The 20,799-nt window shown below is 40.0% G+C and overlaps 1 protein-coding gene across 1 annotated transcript in view; it reads right to left on the bottom strand.

Annotated features, from left to right (window-relative positions):
* Positions 1-20,799, bottom strand: part of Adcy8 (adenylate cyclase 8) — a 166,312-nt gene that overhangs the window by 77,462 nt on the left and 68,051 nt on the right. Inside the window, exons 5-6 of the mRNA XM_059247017.1 lie at positions 14,757-14,915; positions 11,096-11,366 (exon numbers count right to left, since the gene is read on the bottom strand). Coding sequence (XP_059103000.1) covers positions 11,096-11,366; positions 14,757-14,915 — 430 coding nt within the window. The remainder of the gene's footprint in view (positions 1-11,095; positions 11,367-14,756; positions 14,916-20,799) is intronic.

The raw sequence follows: 20,799 nt of genomic DNA, 5'->3' as shown, positions 1-20,799 counted from the left end.
ACAGATGGTAGGATAAGTGAATCACATTCATTTGCATATTCACCACCTTAAATAATTACCATTTTTTCTTTTTAAGAAAGCTCTTGGGATAGTTTCAGTGCTCTGGATTTGAGAGTTCAGGAAGAATTTTGTCCTGTTTGGAAAAGATAGAATTATGTTTTTCCCAAATCTAGGGATGAGGAGCACAGATTTCTTTGAATGTGAGTTAACATTTTTTTTTAAGAATGCACAGAGTAGCATTTAGATAACCATCAACTTAGGTGACATTTCTGAAAATATCCACATTAAGTCTCCAAAACCGTGAATGCAGCATTTCTTCCTTTTATGGGAATGAGATCTATATTATTTTGGACCAGTCCATACAAGCAAGGCTTGATAGTCAATGATACAGTTTCCCTTGTTTTGAATGAAGAGAAAATGAAGTATCACATCCAAATGATGCGCTTATGCACTTTTTAATGTAAGAATTGGATTTACTTTTTCATATTACTTATGACAGTAAGATCTGCTCTGTATACAAAGCTAAAGCATTCTCTAATGAGGTCTTGCTGTGGGAGGAAGTCTCAGTATTCTGCCCCCAGAAGAGCTTTTAAGTAATTCATATGGTTTTGTTGCGTATACACCAGGAAATGAAATAACAAGGGTCAGAATGCCCCCTCTGTTTTCTGAATTAACAGTCCAGAAATTTCTAAGAAGCCTATCGGAGGATTCTATTATCCTTTGTAGTTAGTTTTCCAATGTCCAGATATGTGCAAATGGTGTCAGTTCAGGGCCCAGGCTATCGGGGCCACTGGTAAATCCCATCTTAGGGTAGAACTCAGAGTTTCCAAATATTGTCTGCATGGTAAATATGATGGGGACAAAAAGTTCTGTGCAATCCTTTGGTTGTCCATTGTCACCTTATGTCCTGCAATTTCAGACTCTCTGAGATGACGATAAGACCACATACAGTAAAGCACTCCCAGTGCTGGTTCATCATGCAGGATATATTTACTAATTCGGTATTGATTTGCATCTTATGAGTTTACCTTTGACCTTTAGCTAGTAAGAGTGAATGACATCATTAAAATAGTTTTTATATTTGGGGATTTAAACCTAGGAATATTTGAACACAAAGTCCCACTCTTTTGCTTTTGTGTTTGGGGACTTAAACCCGGGAATATTTAAACACAAAGTCACACTCCTTTGTTTATGTATTTGGAGACTTAAACTCAGGAATATTTAAACACAAAGTCACACTCTTTTTTTTTTTTTTTTTTTTTTTTTTTTTTTTTTTGCATGCTCTGCATGCTGTCCAATGCCTCACCCTTTCTGTTCAGCTCATACCACTGGGTCACGGCCTGGGGAACGGGGATACTGGCCTTCATTTTCTTGTGATGGGATACACACAGGTGGTCAGCTGTGGCTGAGCCTTCAGGTAAACCACAGTTCCAGGTGACTGAGGAGAGGTCTCACAACAGAAGATAGAGGTCCAAGAGCAAACTTTCAGCATCTGAGACCTAGTTTTTAATCCCTTATTCAATGACTCCAGCAATCTTGATTTTGGACAAATGTCTTTTTACATTGACCCTTTCCTGTCTGAGAGGCTTGCCTCGATTCAGGATTGTGTCATTCATATGGGGAATGTTACTGTATTTGAGTTGTTATAACCCGGGCCATTTTTAACAAAACAAGGCAGCCCTGAAACTTCTGCTGGTTGCTTGAAACCACCTGGAACATCCATTTCCACATGACCACCTTGAAGCCATCTAATGGGAAGTTCAATTGCCAATGGAAATTTCAGCATTAAGATAGTGTGTCCACGATAATGCATTCAAGAGATATGCAAACCCTAATCCTGACTTCGTGTCAGGTTATGGGAGAATAAATGCAGGTACAGTATAAGACCTTGCAAGGGGCAGGGACCCCTGATTCAATTGTGAGTGGGAGAGAGAGAAGTTGACACATCATGGTTTGTTTATGGGGACACAGACAGGTGTGAACCCAAGTAACCCTAGCACTGAAATCATTGGGCCAATATGCCTGGCTGTGGCTGGAGAGGTGACCACTATCTCATGAATAAAATCATCTTGTGTTCACAGTCTGGAAAATTTCAGCTCAGGAAGTAAATGAAGAACATATACAATGATCCAAATTACTCACCCTGCCCCCAAAATAGAAAAGGCACCAGTTTTTGAGAAATGTCAATGCTATAAGAAAATACAGTTTATATCAATGTGCTGGTATGTACATATTTATAGATGTATGTATTTTCTTAATAGAAATTTGGGGAGAGTTTAAAGGTTATTAAAGCTTTAATCTCCTTCAAGAAAAGAATTATCTTTTGAGTTACTGATAAATGATTCATGTTTGGTGTTTTATATCTACTAGAATGATTTGTTCAGATACAATTGTATTATATACTGATCAAATGTAGTGTGTGTGTGTGTGTATGTGCATGTGTGTGTGTGTGTGTGTGTGTGTGTGCGTGTGTATGTGCATGTGTGTGGGTGTGTGTGACATGTATGGAGATGCCCATGGAGGCCTGATCCTCTGGAGCTTGAGTTACAGAGTTTGAAACAGGGCAAAATGGAGATGAAAAGAAATGACCTGGTAGGTTGAAAGTGTTTGGGGATTTGGCTGTGTCTTCTTTCTCTCATGGTAGCATTCTTAGTACACACTTCCATCAGAATTGTCTGATCAATCTGGCTTCTCTGGGTTGCTATTGCTATCCTCACTGTTTGTTCCTGAGCTGATCTCTTAAAGAGTGTTTTTGCAGCGAAGTATTCCACAAATATGTACTTCTTGGTGGAAGCTATCACACACAAGATATGTGAAGCCTTACTGGACCTTAGGACTTAAATAGATCTTTTAAGACAGTTGAGTAGTTCTCAACTTGTGGATCATGACTCCCTTGGGAGTTGTTTAGTCAGATATTTACATAATGATTCATAACCGTAGCAAAATTATAGCTATGAAGTAGTAATGAAATAATTTTATGGTTGAGGGTCACCACAACCATGAGGAACTATTGTATTAAAAGGTCGCAGTGTTAAGAAAGCTGAGAATCACTGCTTTATGGTATTATAAGTGACATCACAATCACAGAGTAAGGGAGAGTGTTGTATCTAACACTTCACAACCTGGAATTTACAAGAGGAGTTTGGGGATCCTTGAGAAGTAGGGGAACTATTAAAAAGCTCCACCAGTCCTGTGTACTTTCCTGGGATATGCCACTGAAGTTTCATATTGAGGCCAAGTCAACTCAAACTAAGCAGTTATTGAATAGCCACTAAGAGGCTGTCCATGCTGACAAAAATATCTAGTATCTTTGCTTGGCTGGCACCCCAGGGCAATGAGATATTTTTGATGTTACAGAACAGTGATATTGGTAAGAGATGGCAGTTGAGACACACCACTGAAGAACTGGAGAAAAGAACATTAGCACAGTGCAGTTTTGTTTGGAAAGAAAAAATCTCAGATACAAATTTCATTGTGTCAAAACAATAGAAGCCATCCTTTATGAAGTAAGTTTGGGAACAATTGAATGTAGGTTAACGAAATTTTACAATGGATAGGATTACCCCAGGCATTGGAAAAGTGGGTTCTGGGATCAATATAAAGTAAATTCCACTTTTCTTTCCCAAATTAGGAAATTTAGGCAGTGCAAAATTCAGGCATTTGCTGTTTATCTTTAGATCTATTTCCATATGTTTAAAACATTACACTCTGTCCAGGCTGGATGGTACAGGCCTGTAACCCCATCTACTCAGGAGGGTGAAGCAAGAAGATCACAACTTCAAGGCCAGTCTGGATTATAGAGTGACTTTAAGGCTAACTGGACCAACTTAGTGTGGCCTATCTCAAAATAAAAAAAAAGCAACAGGGAGTTGAAGATGTAACTCTGGTTGAGTGTTTGCCTGGCATGTTGCAGGCTCTGGTTTCCATCACTGCTACTGTGAAACAAACAAAAACAAACAACGCCACTGTGTGATCACTCATTGATTCCAGTTTGTCAGGCCACAGCTGGTGACCTGCCAGTACCAAGTTGATTCCTGATGAAAGAAGAGTCCATTGGACTTGCTTTTAAAAAGTTCCCATCAGTAATGTCTGTAAAGTAACCACAGGCTATCTGTCGTCCATCTGCCAGCTTAAATAAAGGTTTCTAGATCTGTAATTCTGTTCAAGCCATGTCAATATATCTAACTTTATCTCTTTCACTTGCATCTACCCCAGAACTTCAGGGAAAGGAAGGGCAATTAGTCAAAGTTAATGAGATCCAATTGTCTGTTTAATCCACTAAACACTCCACAAAAGCCTTCAAACCAACTTGCCTTTCTGAACAGAGTGAAAAACCAGACCCTCTAATGACTTCCCGGCTGAACTCAGCAGCTGTCTTCAGAGTTGAGCTCAAGGCAATCTGGGGTTGTACCACCAGGAAAAGCCGTGTTACTGAAAGAGTATAGATTTAACTACAGAGAATTTCCTGAAGTCTTCCACATTCTCAGCACCAACACAATAGATGTCTCATCCAGGGAACACCAAAACCCAATCTAACATTAAAACCATTCAAAACCAATTGCCTATGGAGAAAAATTTGCCTTTAATTTTCTCTATAATGAGATTAAAAATGAACAGTTTGATGATGAATAGAAATAGTAGACCCTGGGAAAGTATCTTCCTTTTTTAATACCAGTGTCCAATGTTTTGAGTGTTTTCGGTGGAAATGATTTGAAGTTAATTTTTATGTAGGGAAAGGTAATATCATGCTTTGGTTTGAGGCAATGGAAAGCTGGGCTAAGAGGGTAGATTTGTTTCTCCCTTCCTTGCTGCCATGCTTTCTCATTCCTGGCATACTTCCTCCTGTAGATGTCAGATTAAACATCACTTCCTTGGAAGGTCTTCCCTGATTCCCTCAGGTCAGTCTCCCCTTCTTCATGACACTGTGAGATAATCATAGCAATGCTCACACTGAGCCTGGTAGTACATAAGAATCAGCCCTTAACCAAAAGCTCCTGACCATTCAGGCAGCCTTCTCCATTTCTCGGTGCTCACACTAGTACCTCCCCTAGCCAAGTGCAGTTACTCAACAAGTAGTTGATGAATGAATGGACAAGTGAGCATCTTGGTGGGTGAGACTTGCTCCTCTTGAACGTGACAACTAAAATGAGTTTGAACATAGCGTGTTCCTGCCTTGTGGGCAATTATCTGCACAGAAAAGGGTCTGGTGTTTAGTTTGTAGGCTAATCTTTAGGAGTGGAAACAAGGAAAGGAATCAAATCCTAGGGATGAGACTTGATAAGAATACAATGATCATGTCAAAGAAGAATGTTGAAAGGAGGCAAAGTGTAAAGGTATTTCAGACACTAATTGGGCAGTCCTTTCATCCTACTGAGTTTCTGTTTAGGCTCTTTTCATCAAGGGCCCTTTTCTGGACACATTTTGGGACCTGCAGAGATTTATCTGAAGATCTCAAAATTCATTGCTGGTCGGACCAGTTTGCCATGAGGAACTGTATGATCAGCCACACACCTATAGAAGATTTAAGTCAGGAAAGATATTAGGTGAGAATACTTCCTATTCTTCCAAAAGATTTAGAGAACTGGTTTTAAGAAAACTCCCAGTGGGGTACACAGAAATCACAGCACCCTTTGGATGTTCCTGTCTCATCCCTGCCAGCCCAGCCAGCACCTCTCTCAGAATTTCATTTTCTTTTGGTCTCAATATCATTCAGGCCCAATGGAACTAAATTGAATGCTTGCTGGAATATTTTGCCACTAGGTAGATACTCAAGTGATGAACAGCTAGCTACTTAGGTAAGGTAGAAGATTACATCTGGTTAGTTCCTAGCGTTATAGCAGAATATTCTAAATAGCTTTTGAGAGCCAGTGGCCCGTGTGTCTCAGAACACACACACACACACACACACACACACACACACACATACACACACATACACACACACACACACACACACACACACACACACACACACACAGCTTTTAGGATTGATTGACTTGAAAATCAAAGTAGACAGTGGAAACTCTGAATAGACTTAGGATACTAAGGAGAAAGAGTTGTGGTATGATGGAGAATACATGGTTTTGGAGGAGGTCACACCTAGCTTGATTCTAATTTCAGTTCTTTTTTTTTTTTTTTTTGGTACATATCCTTCAGGAAGTTAATTGGGGTCTCAGAACCACAAACGCTTTTCTTATGTGTAAGTCTAGTGTCAAAGCAGTGATTCTGTAGGGCTGCTATGAGATTTCACTGTGCTAGTGACCTGTGAATATTTAAAAAACCTTAAGTGTTTTGGGAAGGTGGACAGGGTCTTACTATGATAGCCCTGGCTGTCCTGGAACTCACTCTGTAGACCAGGCTGGCTTCCAACTCAGAGATCCACTTGCATCTACCTCCCAAGTGCTGGGATAAAAGGCATACAGCACCACTGCCCATTTACCTACATTCTAAACGGTGAAGCCATCCTCTTTCTGTCTGTTGAGTGGATTATAAAAATCCCATTTCTATTTAGAGTCACCATGATGTACACATTAGCTTCAAGTTAACAATGTCTATCTGTTAAGTAGGAGTGACTAATGTGTACTTTAGGTAGTACCAATAGTTGAATTTTTGTTGTTGTGTTTTCTTTTTTTTCTAAGTAAGCCTTTTAGGAGGCCTGAGGAGTAATAGGCTAATATGTGGAATCTCAGGCCATCCTGCATGTAAAATGGATGGGTGGGATGAAGGTGACCATCCTACACTCATGGAGAAAGTTCCCAGACTCCAAAAAGGATCCTCCCTCCTAAAAGCATAACTCTGTGTCTCCTGGCATTTTACTTGCCATAAAAATCCAATTAAAGTTATTACTGTTCTTCACAAAAAATTTAACAGCAATGTAAAAGTTTCACCTTTGCCATCTTGTAAATTCGGAGCTTAAGATCCATTTTGTCTAAGTCCAACCCTTTTTACCTGTTCACCAGAAGGCAAGCTAAGCGTTCTCTTGAAAGTCTAAATCAGATCATACCACTGCCCTGCTTACACCTCCACATCACTCCCCTGGGAATAAAATACAGACTGCACAAGCTTGAGAGACTAAGCTTTCAACTGCTTCCTCCTGGAGTCTATCTCTCCCCTATCCATCACGCTCTAGCCCTGAAGGCTTTCTATAACATACTATAGTGTTTCTTTCCTCAGAGATTTTGTGCTGTTTCTTCTGTAAAATACTTCTGTCCTGGCAAATTGTATTGAAGGTCCTTGTAGCACTCAGATGGAAGCTTCAGGAAGGCCTTCACTGAAAATCAGCCCTGCAGAAAGAGTATATTTACTCCCTAGTTGTCACATATCCTTATTTTTTAAGTACCACTCACATTTTTTTTTGGTAAATCCCTGCATCCCCCAGGCCCCTGATATCTACATTCCTGAAAGACAAGGACCAAGCCTATGCTTTCTAGTAGTGAATCTAGACTATTGACCTGCTATGTCATGGTAGTCATAGGAACTTAAACCTAGACAGAGATTTTAGACACTGTACCAGAAAAGCAAATGTAATACTTAGTATGAAACTAAAATATTATTTCAAATTCAGCTTTGTTTTTTTCTGAGACTCCAATAACTTTGCCTTCAAACTGGTGCATATTCTTTAAAAATACTCAGTATGTCTCTTTTGGTCCACTGACTTCTACTTCTGTAGTCTTAAGTACTGGCAGTCCAGTTGTCTTCTGGTCTTATTATTTTCTTACACTTAGAAACCTAGAGCATAGGAAGATCCAGTGGTGACTTATCCAACGCCCAGGAAGACCAGGCATGAAGACTCTGGGCAGAACATTTTCACATTGGATTCACATCTGGATTCAGGGTGGCAGAGCACTGGTCCTCAGGATGCTTAAAACTAACATGTGTGTTAGCACCCAGCCAGGCCCAAGCAATCAATTTTAGTGACTCTGTGGATGGACATATAGGAGCAGAGAATATGCCCAACATCAACATGAAGCACATGGGGACTGGGAAACTCACCAGAGTCAGGGATTGCTCTTAGCAATTTCACTTGTTTCTCTAAGCCACTGGTAAATGACAAAAATTAAAAGGAGGGAGGGAGGAGGGTGACAGTTGGAGTTCTGAGAGTCTCGGGTTCCTGTCTCATCAACTATGACAATCAGGCTTCTGATTTTACCTTCTCACCAACTCTGTATCTTGCCAGTGACATTCTTTAATCGGGTTCCAATGGGTGGTTTTGACTTTCCATGTTATTGGAACAGTTGGCTACCTTTGATTTGTGGATGGTTCCTTACTTGAAAATGCTGAACTTTCTGGGTTTCCATTACAGCATGCCCCCAGGTGGCTCCTGACCGCGTTGCTTCCTAGCTGTCTCCTTAAAGGAAGGTGTTTGCCTTCTGCAGAGTATTCTTCAAGGTCTGCTTTTCTCATTTCCCAACTTTGCCTCCTTTACTATCTATGGATACCATTTCATTTGCCCGCTATACAAACTAATCACATCATGTGATTTATCAGATAATATCTTACTTTTGGACCAAATAATGTTGAGAAAAACAGATGTCATTTCTGTTTTTCTGAAACATACAAAACACTGACTTTTTCTCTAAAATGTTTTTCTTTAATTCTTTCTTTTTCCTTCCCCCCCCTAGAGTTGGCATTACAATAGATGCTCAATTAATCCCCATTGACTGAATATGTGAGGACTTAGCTACACGAACATCTGCTAAGGACAAACACAGAATATGACATAGCTATATAATGTCATTAAAATAATTCTAAACACACATTGTGAATCAATAGAAGCCAAAACATCTGGCCAATTTGGCTGGAAAATTCCCAACAAAGTGTAAGTGTGGTTTATCTATATTCTGCAAACACTAGTTTGTCTGGGCTTGGTGGAACTGATTGGGTATTTTGGCATACTGTAGGCTCAGCCAGACCAGTCTTGATCTCTTCCAGGGACATATTAAGTCTCTGAATTGAGCATATGGCTCACTGATTTCTAGAGTTAAGCATAAATATAAACTCTGAGTGGTTATGATAATTTTAATCAGCTCAATCATTTCGAAGATGTTATTAGTGACACGTGTTTATTCACCCAGATCATCACACATTTCCTGGCTCTTTAGTATTAAGACATCAACATAAATTAAAATTGTTCACACAGAAGATGGTACAGATAGGTTTCATCTAAGCAAAACTCAGGCATTGTGCAAAATCTACAGTACAAATATATTGATTACTTTGACTTTCTCTATAGCAACCATTTTATGTCATCAAAATTAGGAAATTAGCAAAGAAATGTTTCCATTTTTCATAAAAATCCTACCAGGTCAACCAGCCATGAAATGAAACTACACATCTCCATTTCTCCTTTCTTGGTTCTCAGTTATTAGCAGCCAGGGCAGGAGCAACTGAGATTAGAACAACAAGGAATTATTCCAGTTCCCTACAACTAGCTCGAATGGAGTTTTCAAAAAAAGAAAGATAAAATCAAAACAGCTAGGAAAGAGAATTTAATATGGAGTTATTAAGGCACATCAAGGTAAGGGTGCACATATGGCCTTCTCTATAAAAACCAGCATCTGGGCTCCAGCTTGTACTAGGCAGAGGAAACAGAGGGACACTTTCAGTTTGTTCATGCATCTACTCCCAAAAGTACATATACCATTCTTTAGTTTATTGGAGATTGTAACACGCATGTCAATTCAGGGGTGGAAAGAAGTCGGCACTGGAATCCTGATGACCTGTGTAGGTATAATGCTACTTTGTGTGTAAATTAAATACTCACAAGAGAGTAGTGAAGGTCTAAGAATAAACATTGTAAGGAATGCTGGGTCAGTTCAGTCTGCAGTTTTTCTTGGTAGAATCTGGCACATGCATTGCTTCATAGCTCCTTCCCACAAAACTGGAAGGGAATTGAAGTTAATCTGGCCCCACAGTGCCCCACCCTTCGTCTTTTTAACAGACACATGTCTCCAATCTAAGAGCTAATGAGAAATGTTCAGGTCTTCAGGTATAAAAGATAAATCACCATGGGACATGGTGGTGCCTGACTTTAATCCCAGCCCTCTGTGAGTTTGAGGTTGGCCTGGTCTACACAGCCAATAGAGGCTACATAGTGAGATTCTGTCACAAAACAAAACAACAAAACAACAACAAAAACCCATCCTTTAATGTCTTCATAAAATCCGAATACTGTTTGATTTGGTCTATGTACTCCAGAGCACTCTCAGCTTCTGTTTGGCTCGGGAACACATCCGAAACAGATAGATCCTGGACATAGGGTTTTCCTATTGGTTTCTTTTAAAAACTGTGGTAGAATTAGACCATTTCACATAACTTTAACTGCATGTGCTCTGTCTCGATGGATAAAGGGAAAACGCTCATCAGAGCTGGTACTTGACTGGTGTTCTGAATGGGAGCTCCGGGATGACTTGTTCTCTCCACCTGGGTTCTGAGCCTGGTTAAACCTCATCTCTGCAGTGCCTCTCAGAGCTGGAGTGTCTCGCCAGGGTTAGTGTGATACTGATATCTGAATAAATAATTTTAAAAATTAATTTTGATTATTAGTGATTTGTTTCTTATGTACTGATTTTGTAGCCATTCTGTCGTATCAGAAGCAAATCCACAGGGTGGAAAACTAGAATCATAGAAGTGTTTCTGAAACTGCATGTTTCTCTAGAGCACCCATCCCAGCACCACCCAATGTTACCCTCCTATTTCTCCATCAAGGCTGCCTTCCTGACTTTGAAATTTAGTGGAAGACTGAGGACCACAGGCTAAAGGGGGCCATTCTCGTATACACAAGCATTTTTAATGACATTGAACTTTTTCTATATGAGCTTTTTTTTTTTTTTGGATAGATACAATTCTGCTTCACAGGGCATTTATCTTTAGCATCAAAAACATAAGAGGGTGTCAGGAACGTGATATTTCTGCCCTTTCCTGAAATTGTGCACATAGGTTAATTCTGTCCTGAGGAAATTTGTTTGATCATTTTCAATTATGGTGCTCAGTAGAGAAAAGGTTAAAGACGAATTGCTTTCCTCTGAGGCTGTTGGTTGGAGATGCACTCAGGCATGCACTTGTTGCTAACTGGAAGAAGGAAGGAAGGACTTACATTCTGTTTGCCCACGATGTTGTCGAAAGGCAGTTCTGGGCTCCAGGATCCTTCTGTGAATGTTGCCCCACTGTTTCTCCTGTCTGAGGGGCTCACTGACTCCTTGACTATGTCTTCAGGTAAGGATAGCAAACTCTCTTCAGGCTGCTTAATCAAATAGGTCTCTATATTATGCTTCCTCAGGAATTCATTCCTCTCTTTGCCGTGGCCCTCTTCCACATTATAGTCACCGTTGAGGCAATCCAGTGTGGCTTTGGAAATGTGAATTCTCCTGTGTGTAGAGAGAAGGGATCATTATAATTTATCAGGCTGCTCAATTAGGGCTGTACATAGTACACTGCAATAACACATTCTTGAGGACAAATTTGCTCCCCCCCAGAGGTGTAGGGAAAAACAAAGATGAAGCTAGAAGCCCTTCATCTTAGGGCATTATAGTCTCACACAGATGGCTCTGTGTGATCCCAATGAAGAGCACCCTTTGGCTTTTCCTGTTACTGTCAACACTCCCTATGAGCCAGTGATTTCTTTCAGTGGTGTTGGCTATCCTGGAAAAACAAATGATGAGGATGCTCTTGAATTCCAGTTATAACTATGTTATCTTACAGCATGGCTCCCTTTCTGTCTCAGAGCTTGCTTCATCACTTCACATTTTATGTATAAGCACCTTGTTTCTCCAACTTGTTTACAAGGTGCAGTTCTGCATGTGCACAGGGTTACATGGATCATCCTTTTTTAGAAAAGTACTGGAAGATATGATTTCCCCTCTAACGTGTAATCAAAGGAGCACATAGTAACATTGAACATGCAAGCTGGCAATGGTCAAGGCTCATTCACAAACTAAGTAACTCATGTAGCTCACAATCCAAGTTTCTTTTTTCTTTTTTTTTAAATGAAATAATATGTGACTTGATTAGGATCAAACTCGATTTGTGCAAGCCTCAGGCTGTAATTCCTTGTCTGGAAGGGAGATATTTTCTCTTCTCGCAACTGTCTGAGTCGGATAACTACTGTGTTGTACAGTGGTATGGGATGAATAGCAAAGGAATTATGATGGAGGGCTTTTTTCTTGATGGCTGGGTTTCTACTCTAACTCTTCCATTTGCTAGCTAGAAGACTTTGAGGAAAATGACTTAACTTTTCTGAGTCTCTTTGTCACCCACAAACATGGCAAAGGTAATAGACCCACCTCATAATATCATTGTGAGTATGCAAGAGCTGATTTGTGTAAAGTAGTCAAAACACTATACAGAACAAAACTGCAGCAATGAAAACACAAACTTTAAGTTGTTCAGAATGTTCTTAAAAATGCCACTGTGATCTCGCCGTGGTATATCCCAGGCTTCCTTAAGGCTCACAGGAAACAGTTTGACATCTGAATGTGGCCTCTGTCCCTGATTCTGCCATTTAGAGCACACTGTCAGACATGCCTTCAGTATTGGCCCCCATGCTGTCTTCAGCTATTCAAGCCACTGTCATTTCTCTCAATTCACCATGTGATTGCATGCTTGCTAAATGTGTCCTACTTCCAGATTTAACTTAACAGTTTGTTAAAGCCGACTCTGTGCTCCTCTGAGTAAATGGAGGAATAAAGTGGATGCATAATTCTCTGCCTGGGTTTTGTGATTCCAGAAGCAATATATTCAAATAAACAATGAAGAGTTCTTTCACTTTTAAGTTTAGGGGTTTTTAAGAATGCATTGTGCTTTCGGTATGCCCTCTACTGCCTCCTCTGACCATTTAACCAATCTGTCAAATTCCTGCTTTCTGGGAAGAATGGTTCATTGCAGAAACAAACAAAACCTCAGATGGCGCATTTCTGCCCATTTAGGGCACATTCTCCACGTCTTCCAAATGTATCGATTTCAAGACTGAGATAATCAAGCAAATGTATGAAAGCAGCCTGCGTTCTCTTGAGACACCTGCTAGATAAATCCAAAATGTTTCCATGGTATTTTACCTGGAAGCACAGAAATCATATTCCACAAGTCAGGAGCCCTGAACTGCTCTTTAAAATCAAGTTAAGATTTAAACAGTAGAGGACACTGCCTTTTTCTCTTAGGAAAAATGAGGTAACTATGAGGATTTTGCAAAGTCTGACGGCTGATTTCCTTTTTAAAATAACCATACTAAATACCTACTTCCCTGGACATTTCATCTGGATGATACATTGTATCAATCTGCTCTGTGTTCAGAGGGACTGATGCTTGCCTATGTTAAGTGAGTACTATGTTTTTAGTAGATAAAGGGATCTTCGCCTCCGTTTAATACCAATTATTCTATCACAGTTCTGATCAGAATACATTGGGATGCTTTTTGATAGAAACTAGGATTCTGATGTTTCCTTTTGGAAGTCTTTGCCCCTAACCTGAGCTTTGAAGTGAAGCCTTTTCAGAGATGATGGTCCAGTGACTTCATTTTCCTCTAAGGACTTGAATCTGTGCTCAGAGAATATTATTCTCATGTGTTGCCTGTCAGGTAAACCTAACATTTTCTTGTAATATAATCACGATAGTTATGATAGTAAATAAAATCTAACAATCGTGTAGTATTTTCCTTACCTAAATACTATCTTTTGCAGCCAAAGATTTGTTTGTCCTCATGAATTTAATCATGTGATTTGATTCCTCCCATGGTCTTAGGTAACAAACATTCCCCTCTACCTCTCCCTTTCTCTCTTTCCTCCTATCTCCTTTGTCTCTTCCTTTTTTCTTTCATTCTCCCCTTTTGTTTTTCTTTCTCCTTCTGTAGATGTTAAGACTGGCCTAGGACAATGGATGTACACTGCTCCTTCATGTGTTATGTGTTAGGTAGAGACAGGTATACTGCTCTATTACGATAGCAGTGTTAGATAGAGATGGGACATTTTCTTTCAGGATTTCTCTGAGACCTTGTGACTGAATAATTAACTACTACAAGCACAGCCATTATTAGAGTCTTCTGAACATGAAGATTTTATATATGTTGTCTCATTTGACAAAAAGCTCAAGAACAGTAGTCTTTGTACAATGTGGAGACCATCTGTATCACTGTCACCAAGACACTTGCTAGAAAGGTGTATTGCTCAGGCTCCACCCCAGACACACTGATTTAATAATTCTGAGTGTGAAACTCAGATATCTGTGTACCACTTTAGTTCTGCTTTCCAGGACACTACTGTATCCGGAGGTTCAGTATCAACCAGTCTTGCCAACCAGAGTTGGAATGCAGATGAGTTTTCAAAGAAAGTAATGAATTTTTGGATTAGAGCCCAGTCATGTAGACATTGGCGGTCAATAGGTTTTAATCTTGGATGCCCATTAGAATTGATTTAAAAACTTAAAATTGATACTGTAAAGACTCCACTTTAGATGAACCAATGTAAGTTCTGGTCACAAATATTTTATAATGATGTGATTTAAATATGTGGCCAAGTCAAAGAACCAATGCTTTGCAGGACAGAGACACGAGCACTTCATCAGCCTCATTGACTCATCATTTTTTGTCATCTCTGGGGTGTTTCCTTAGAATTTTCAGGCCAGTACTGTATGTGGCGTTAATATCTGACCTCCTCCTGAATAACTGCTTCCTAGATTTCTATCTTTGAACTATGTACACAGAAAATCTGGCATCACAAAGTTAGACAATGAAAAAGTTAGGCAAGAAAGGGCTTTGCTTTGCTTACCCAGGGATCCCTCCAGATTCAAGTTTATTTGCAATGTCCACATCCCAAGACCAGACATCAAACTGCCATTTTCTCAGGCCCAACACACCACATAGCACGGAGCCTGAATGGATTCCAATTCGCATGTCAACATCATGCTTTGTTCTGGATCTCACATACCTGTTGACAGATGAATGGAGAGACAAGACTAATTAGGCCAAAATGACCTTCACTGGGCCTAGAGGGCAGAACCATAACTGTCTACTCCATAAATTTATCTCTTACTTATTCAAATGCCACTTCTTCCATGAAACTTTCTGGGTTCTCCAATAACTGGAAGGACACTGTTCTTGTCTGAAAGTCCTTAGATTTTTCAGCCATCTTAATTCTTTTTTTAAACCGACTCCCAAAACTTATCTTGTCACCTTTGTTTCTGGAAATGACACCAACAATTTTTGCACCCAACTGTGAATAAACTTGGGGTACATTGTTAGCACTGTACTTCAGTGCATGTTCTATTTCCAAAAAAAAGCTTTATGGTTTTCTTCTCATCAGGCCTCTGTGAACATTGTCCTTCAATCAAGCCTCATGCAGATTCTGGGATCCCCATTTCTGCTGTTGGATATGGCTTCCAACTATCCCTTACAAATATAAAGATGATTTCATGACCCCATTAATTCTTGATCAAAACCCTTCCCTTGCCTTTTACTCCTTAAAGCAATAGCCTCTGAAATATAGGATTCACAACCCAAGACCCATCTAGTGCACTTACAGAGAGTCAGGGAAGATGTTGGACTTCCATACAATGCTTGTAGGTCTTAACCTTGAAAGGGCTTACTAAGATTCAATTTTAGCACTGTACAGGGTCCATATTGAGTTGTCTTTTCTAGATATTGAAGAAGCATCCTGAGCAAAGAGGATGATGCTGCCAGGATAGGACTTTCTCTAGGTACAAGTGTTCATCTCTTTTTTATTCTCAGAGCACCCCAGGCAATTCTAGTTTATGGATAAAAGACATTTCTGTAGAATTTCGAATGGTAGCATATGATATTTCAAAAGAATATAACTTGAAAATTTTCATTGCTATAAAAATATAATGGTTATTTTCTTTAAAAAAATGCTTAAAAGAGTTGTCAAAGGTGAGGGTTTTTTCTTTTTCTTTGATTAAAAGACAAATGCCCTAAGCTTTCTTATTTTTCTGTGATTAAGGTATTGTTAATATTCCCTCTTGGAAATATTTGAGAAAGACCATCTTGATTTGCTACTTCAAACTAAAGCGGATGGCTTAGGAATAAGAGAGAGAGAGAGAGAGAGAGAGAGAGAGAGAGAGAGAGAGAGAGAGAGAGAGAGAGAGAAACTAACTTTTTAAATGAATCCATTGCTCTGAAGAGAACATTTGACAGTGGAAGTTTGAAAATGTTTCCATGTTTTCAGGAATCTTCTGGTCAAACTCAATTTATATAATTTATCAAAACCATGCCCTGAATATCTGCAATTTGGATTAAAATAATATTCAAAATAAGGAGCTTTGGTGGTAAAGTGTGAGCCCATTTACTAACGACATAAAAATGATGCATCGTCTTCTAAGGAGGTTGTAAGAATAACTGACGGATCTCAAGGTAGAAGAAAATTCACCAGACAGACTTATGCAGCGCTTTGTTATAACTGATTAATGCCATGACAGCCAAGGGTATGAGTCTGTGAGACCTGTCTACCTCTGCGAGATACAGATGTAACTCTGATAGCCTTTAAAGCTGGGTGTAAAAATAATTAAACTTGGAACTTGACTTTGGCCTTAGGATGCTACAGATTACATGGGATCTGATTGATGATGGCTTGGCTTAACAGTTTTTTTTTTCTTTACTTTATGGCAATACGCATTTCTTTTTGTTCATTAGAAGCCCCACTTTGAGGTCTGAGTTTCAGTATTTACTTCTGGGTTAGGGGCATGTACTAGCACAATCCCTTCAATGCTAGGCACAGGCAGCAAGAAGCAGCCTGCGCTCAATCACGTGCTCACAGCAGTAACCAGCTAATCCTCAGTAGTGTAAAACAGCCATGGAATCTGGCAGATGAGGTGTTTGAAATGCATTTCCCTTTATTTTGGTGTGTGTGTGTGTGTGTGTGTTTTATTATTTTTTAATTTTATAATTTAATTTAATTTTACATATCGGCCACAGATTCCCCTCTTCTCCCTCCTCCCTCTCCTCCCTCCTCCTGCCCCGCCCTCCCCCAGCCCTCCCCCCAATCCACCCCCCATTCCCATCTCCTCCAGGGCAAGGACTCCCCTGGGGATTCAACTCAGCCTGGTAGATTCAGTACAGACAGGACCAGTCCCCTCCTCCCTTCACCCAGGCTGAGCAAAGTGTCCCAGCATAGGCCCCAGGCTCCAAAAAGCCAGCTCATGCACTAAGGACAGGTCCGGGTCCCACTGCCTGGGGGACTCCCAAACAGTTCAAGCTAATCAACTGTCTCACTTATCCAGAGGGCCTGATCCAGTTGGGGGCTCCTTAGCTATTGGTTCATAGTTCATGTGTTTCCACTAGTCTGGCTAGTTGTCCCTGTGCTTTTTCCAGTCATGGTCTCAACATCTGTTGCTCATACAATCCCTCCTTTTTCTTGACGATTGGACTCCAGAAGCTCCACCTGGGATCTGGCCTTGGATCTCTGCATCCACTTCCATCAGTCATTGGATGAGAGTTCTACCACGACAGTTAGGGTGTTTGGCCATCCAATCACCAGAGTAGGTCAATTCAGGCTTTCTCTCGACCTTTGCCAGTAGTCTATTTTGGAGGTATCTTTGTGGATTTCTAGGGATTCTCTAGCACTTTGCTTCTTCCTATTCCCATGGGCTCTTCATTTATAATGGTCTCTCTTTCCTTGTTCTCCTTCTCTGTTCTTGATCCAGCTGGGATCTCCCGCTCCCCTAAGCTCTCTTTCCCCTGACCCTTGACCTTCATTAACTCCCCTCACATTCAGTTTGGTCATGTAGATCTCATCCATTTCTCTGTTGTTGGGCGATCCCTGTGTCTTTCTTAGGGTCCTCTTTACTAGGTAGCCTCCCTGAAATGCATTTTCAATTTATTATATTTTCAGAGTTTCTTAAGATGTAACCCTATTCTAGTTTGAGAGGAATTGGATAAAAATTTCAACATTTTATGTTCAAATTCACTGCTCTCACTAAAAATTGGGAAAACAAAATATTTTGAGTTGTAAACATGTTTAAAAGTATTATTCATTTAGTGTTGCTCGTATGTGTTTAGAGCTAGTTAGCCTATCAGAAGGGTTTTGTCTCTAGTGAGAACACTTTTCTCTCTCTCAACAAGTGTTAAATATGTCACTCTTCATTTAAATTGATACATCTACAACATACTTGTATACCCAAGGCTAGGGAACATTGTGTAACGGGATGGGGGGGTAGTTAGACAGTAAGAGGCAGGGACAAGGATGGAAAGTCTGTAAGTGAAATAGAGTTTCTTAACCGTGATCCTTGAATCAGAACAAGGAATGGTTCCTTTCCATTTTTCACTGTCCCATAACAAATATGAATTGTGAGTGAAAAAAAGAATCTGCTATTCAAACCATAGGGCTGTTGGGAGATATTTGTTATTATTCTGTCTGGAGAAAAATCTACCATAGCCAGAATTTTGGTTTTGGAGGAGTGAGTTTATTAAGCATATAGCAAGCATAAGTAAAAGAAGAAATAGCAAGTAGCAGTTAGATGAAACCATCATATTGGGTGCTTGCAACACCCAGAGAAATAAATCCCTCTAAGGCAGCCAGCTGCAGCTCCCAGTTGATAATGCTGGGCAGAGCAGGGAGAGTACCTGCAGATAAGGCTTTGGAGTAAAAGAACAAATAACAATCAGCACATAGACAGCAAAATATCATCCAATTGGGTGCTTATAAAATCTAGCAAAAATGACTGGGGAATTCCTGTTGAGACTGCCAAGCTATAGTTTCCAATAGAGGATTTCTGAGCAAAACAGAGAATTCTCTCCACATCTGAGCTTCCCACATTTTGCTCCCACAGCAGATACACCTCGCAGACATTCCTGTTCTTAAGGTTGCAATGTTGTTTGTTTGAGTACTCTCAGCTGTTGGTTGTTCTCCTTCTTCATTGTAACAGGGTCAGGCATCCAGCCTGCTCCTGGACAAGAGTTCTCAGTAGACATTTTTGATAAACATACTGAGGTCTGAGACAACAGGTTCTGCCTCTTGTTCTTGGAGTAAGATCTCAACAAGTACAAACAAACATCGCACAACCATTTAACCAACATAATTTATATCACACTTATTTCAGCATAAATTATACTATCCTGGCCAATCAACCATCTGTCTAGATTTATATCTTTCTAATTACATATTATCTCTATGCCTTAAGGGTTAGTATCATGTACTCTAATGCCAATCTATTGAGTTGGCATCTTACTCTGCCCATCACTGGCTACGTTCCCTTGAGAAACGTTACTCCTTTGTCCTGCATCTCTAAGATGCAAATAATAACAGTATTTTCAAGATTAAATTAGAGAAGGAGGGAGAGAGAGAGAAAGAGAAACTGTGTACTTGGAATACTAAGGACAACTTGGTTTTTAATTGCAGATGGAGGAAAGTAAATGGGTTTTCATGTAGCCACAGAGTTGATAAGCAGGATTCTAGTACTGAACTAGCACTGTAGAAACTCTTTGCAAGAAAGTACAATGCCTTCCTGGTATGACCACCTGGGAAGATAACCTAGGTTGACCTAGAGGCTCAGTGATTGTAAAATGAGGCTGTGCCTGCATTGTTGTGAGCCCCAAGGGGGATAACAGATGTTAAAATGATTTGCCAATGAATATGAGGGAGTATTATACAGCACACTGTGCTAATGTCATTAGGTAATTATCACTATGCAGGAATGCACTGAAGTGTCTTAATGAAAAGAGAGATTTTTCATTTTCTTCTGCAAGATGAAAGTCATAAGGACACTTAAATTTTCTTACTGCATTCCTTCTATTTTGTTCTGTCTGGGATTTGATTTAAATAAAGCTGAGAATAAAACTATGTAGAAGTAATGAATAATGAACAGCATAGATCCTCTTTACAAAGATCCATCAATACAGAGTTTCAAGACCAGCTCTTGATGGAGGTCTGTGGGTCTTCTCAGAGTTAAAAAGAAAGTCGGGGACAGCACTTGCTCAGCTCTTCCATAGAGCAACCTAGGGGTGTTGCACTGTGTCCAGTAAGCCATAATGAAGAGACAATGACCACAGATCTCCTGTATCACCAACACCAGCATCCTCTGTCTTCTCCAATGACTTGAGGCTCCTGAAGGCAGGCACCTTTCATGTTTAGTTAATACAGTACTTAGCACATATGAATCATCCATGCTCAGAAGTGCTTATTGCCTCATGGACACAGCTCACTGGCTTTCTTGCTGCCCAACCCTGTGGCTATCTCAAGAGGAATCTAAGAGTCCAGAGGAACTGCTGAGGTGTCTTAAGCCTGGCTAATTGGGAGAGGGTGTGGTGCTCCAAATCTGCTCCCTTCTGTTAGAGCATGATGGAGCCTATTCCTCATGTTAGGCTTCCATTTAAGACTTACATTTTTTTCAGAAGATTTATTTATTTATTATGTATACAGTGCTCCACTTGCATGTATGCTTGCAGGTCAGAAGAGAGCACCAAATCTCATCATAGACGGTTGTGAGCCACCATGTGACTGCTGAGAATTGAACTCAGGGCCTCTGGAAGAGCAGCCAGTGCTCTTAACATCCAAGCCATCTTTCTAGGCCTTAAGACTTACTTTAAATAAGAACCCTCTTAATAATAGCTATTGTTACTATTTGACAGTTCTGTGGACAAATAATGTGACAATCAACAAGCACACTACTGAGGACATTCCTTGTGATTGAACTAGCAAGAGAAAACGGTACAGTTGTATGGTAAAGGATAAAGCCTCAGAATTTTTCTTTCTATTAAAGTACTTCCAATGATTCCCTTTCAAAGACATTAGTCAATCTATAGAAGTTGCTGGCAGTATGACAAGAATGGTGTGGTGTGGCAGTTACTGATTAGTAAATTGA

The sequence above is a fragment of the Peromyscus eremicus genome, chromosome 20 (genome assembly GCF_949786415.1).
Source record: "Peromyscus eremicus chromosome 20, PerEre_H2_v1, whole genome shotgun sequence".
Lineage (NCBI taxonomy): Eukaryota > Metazoa > Chordata > Mammalia > Rodentia > Cricetidae > Peromyscus > Peromyscus eremicus.
This window is presented reverse-complemented; position numbering and strand designations above follow the sequence as displayed.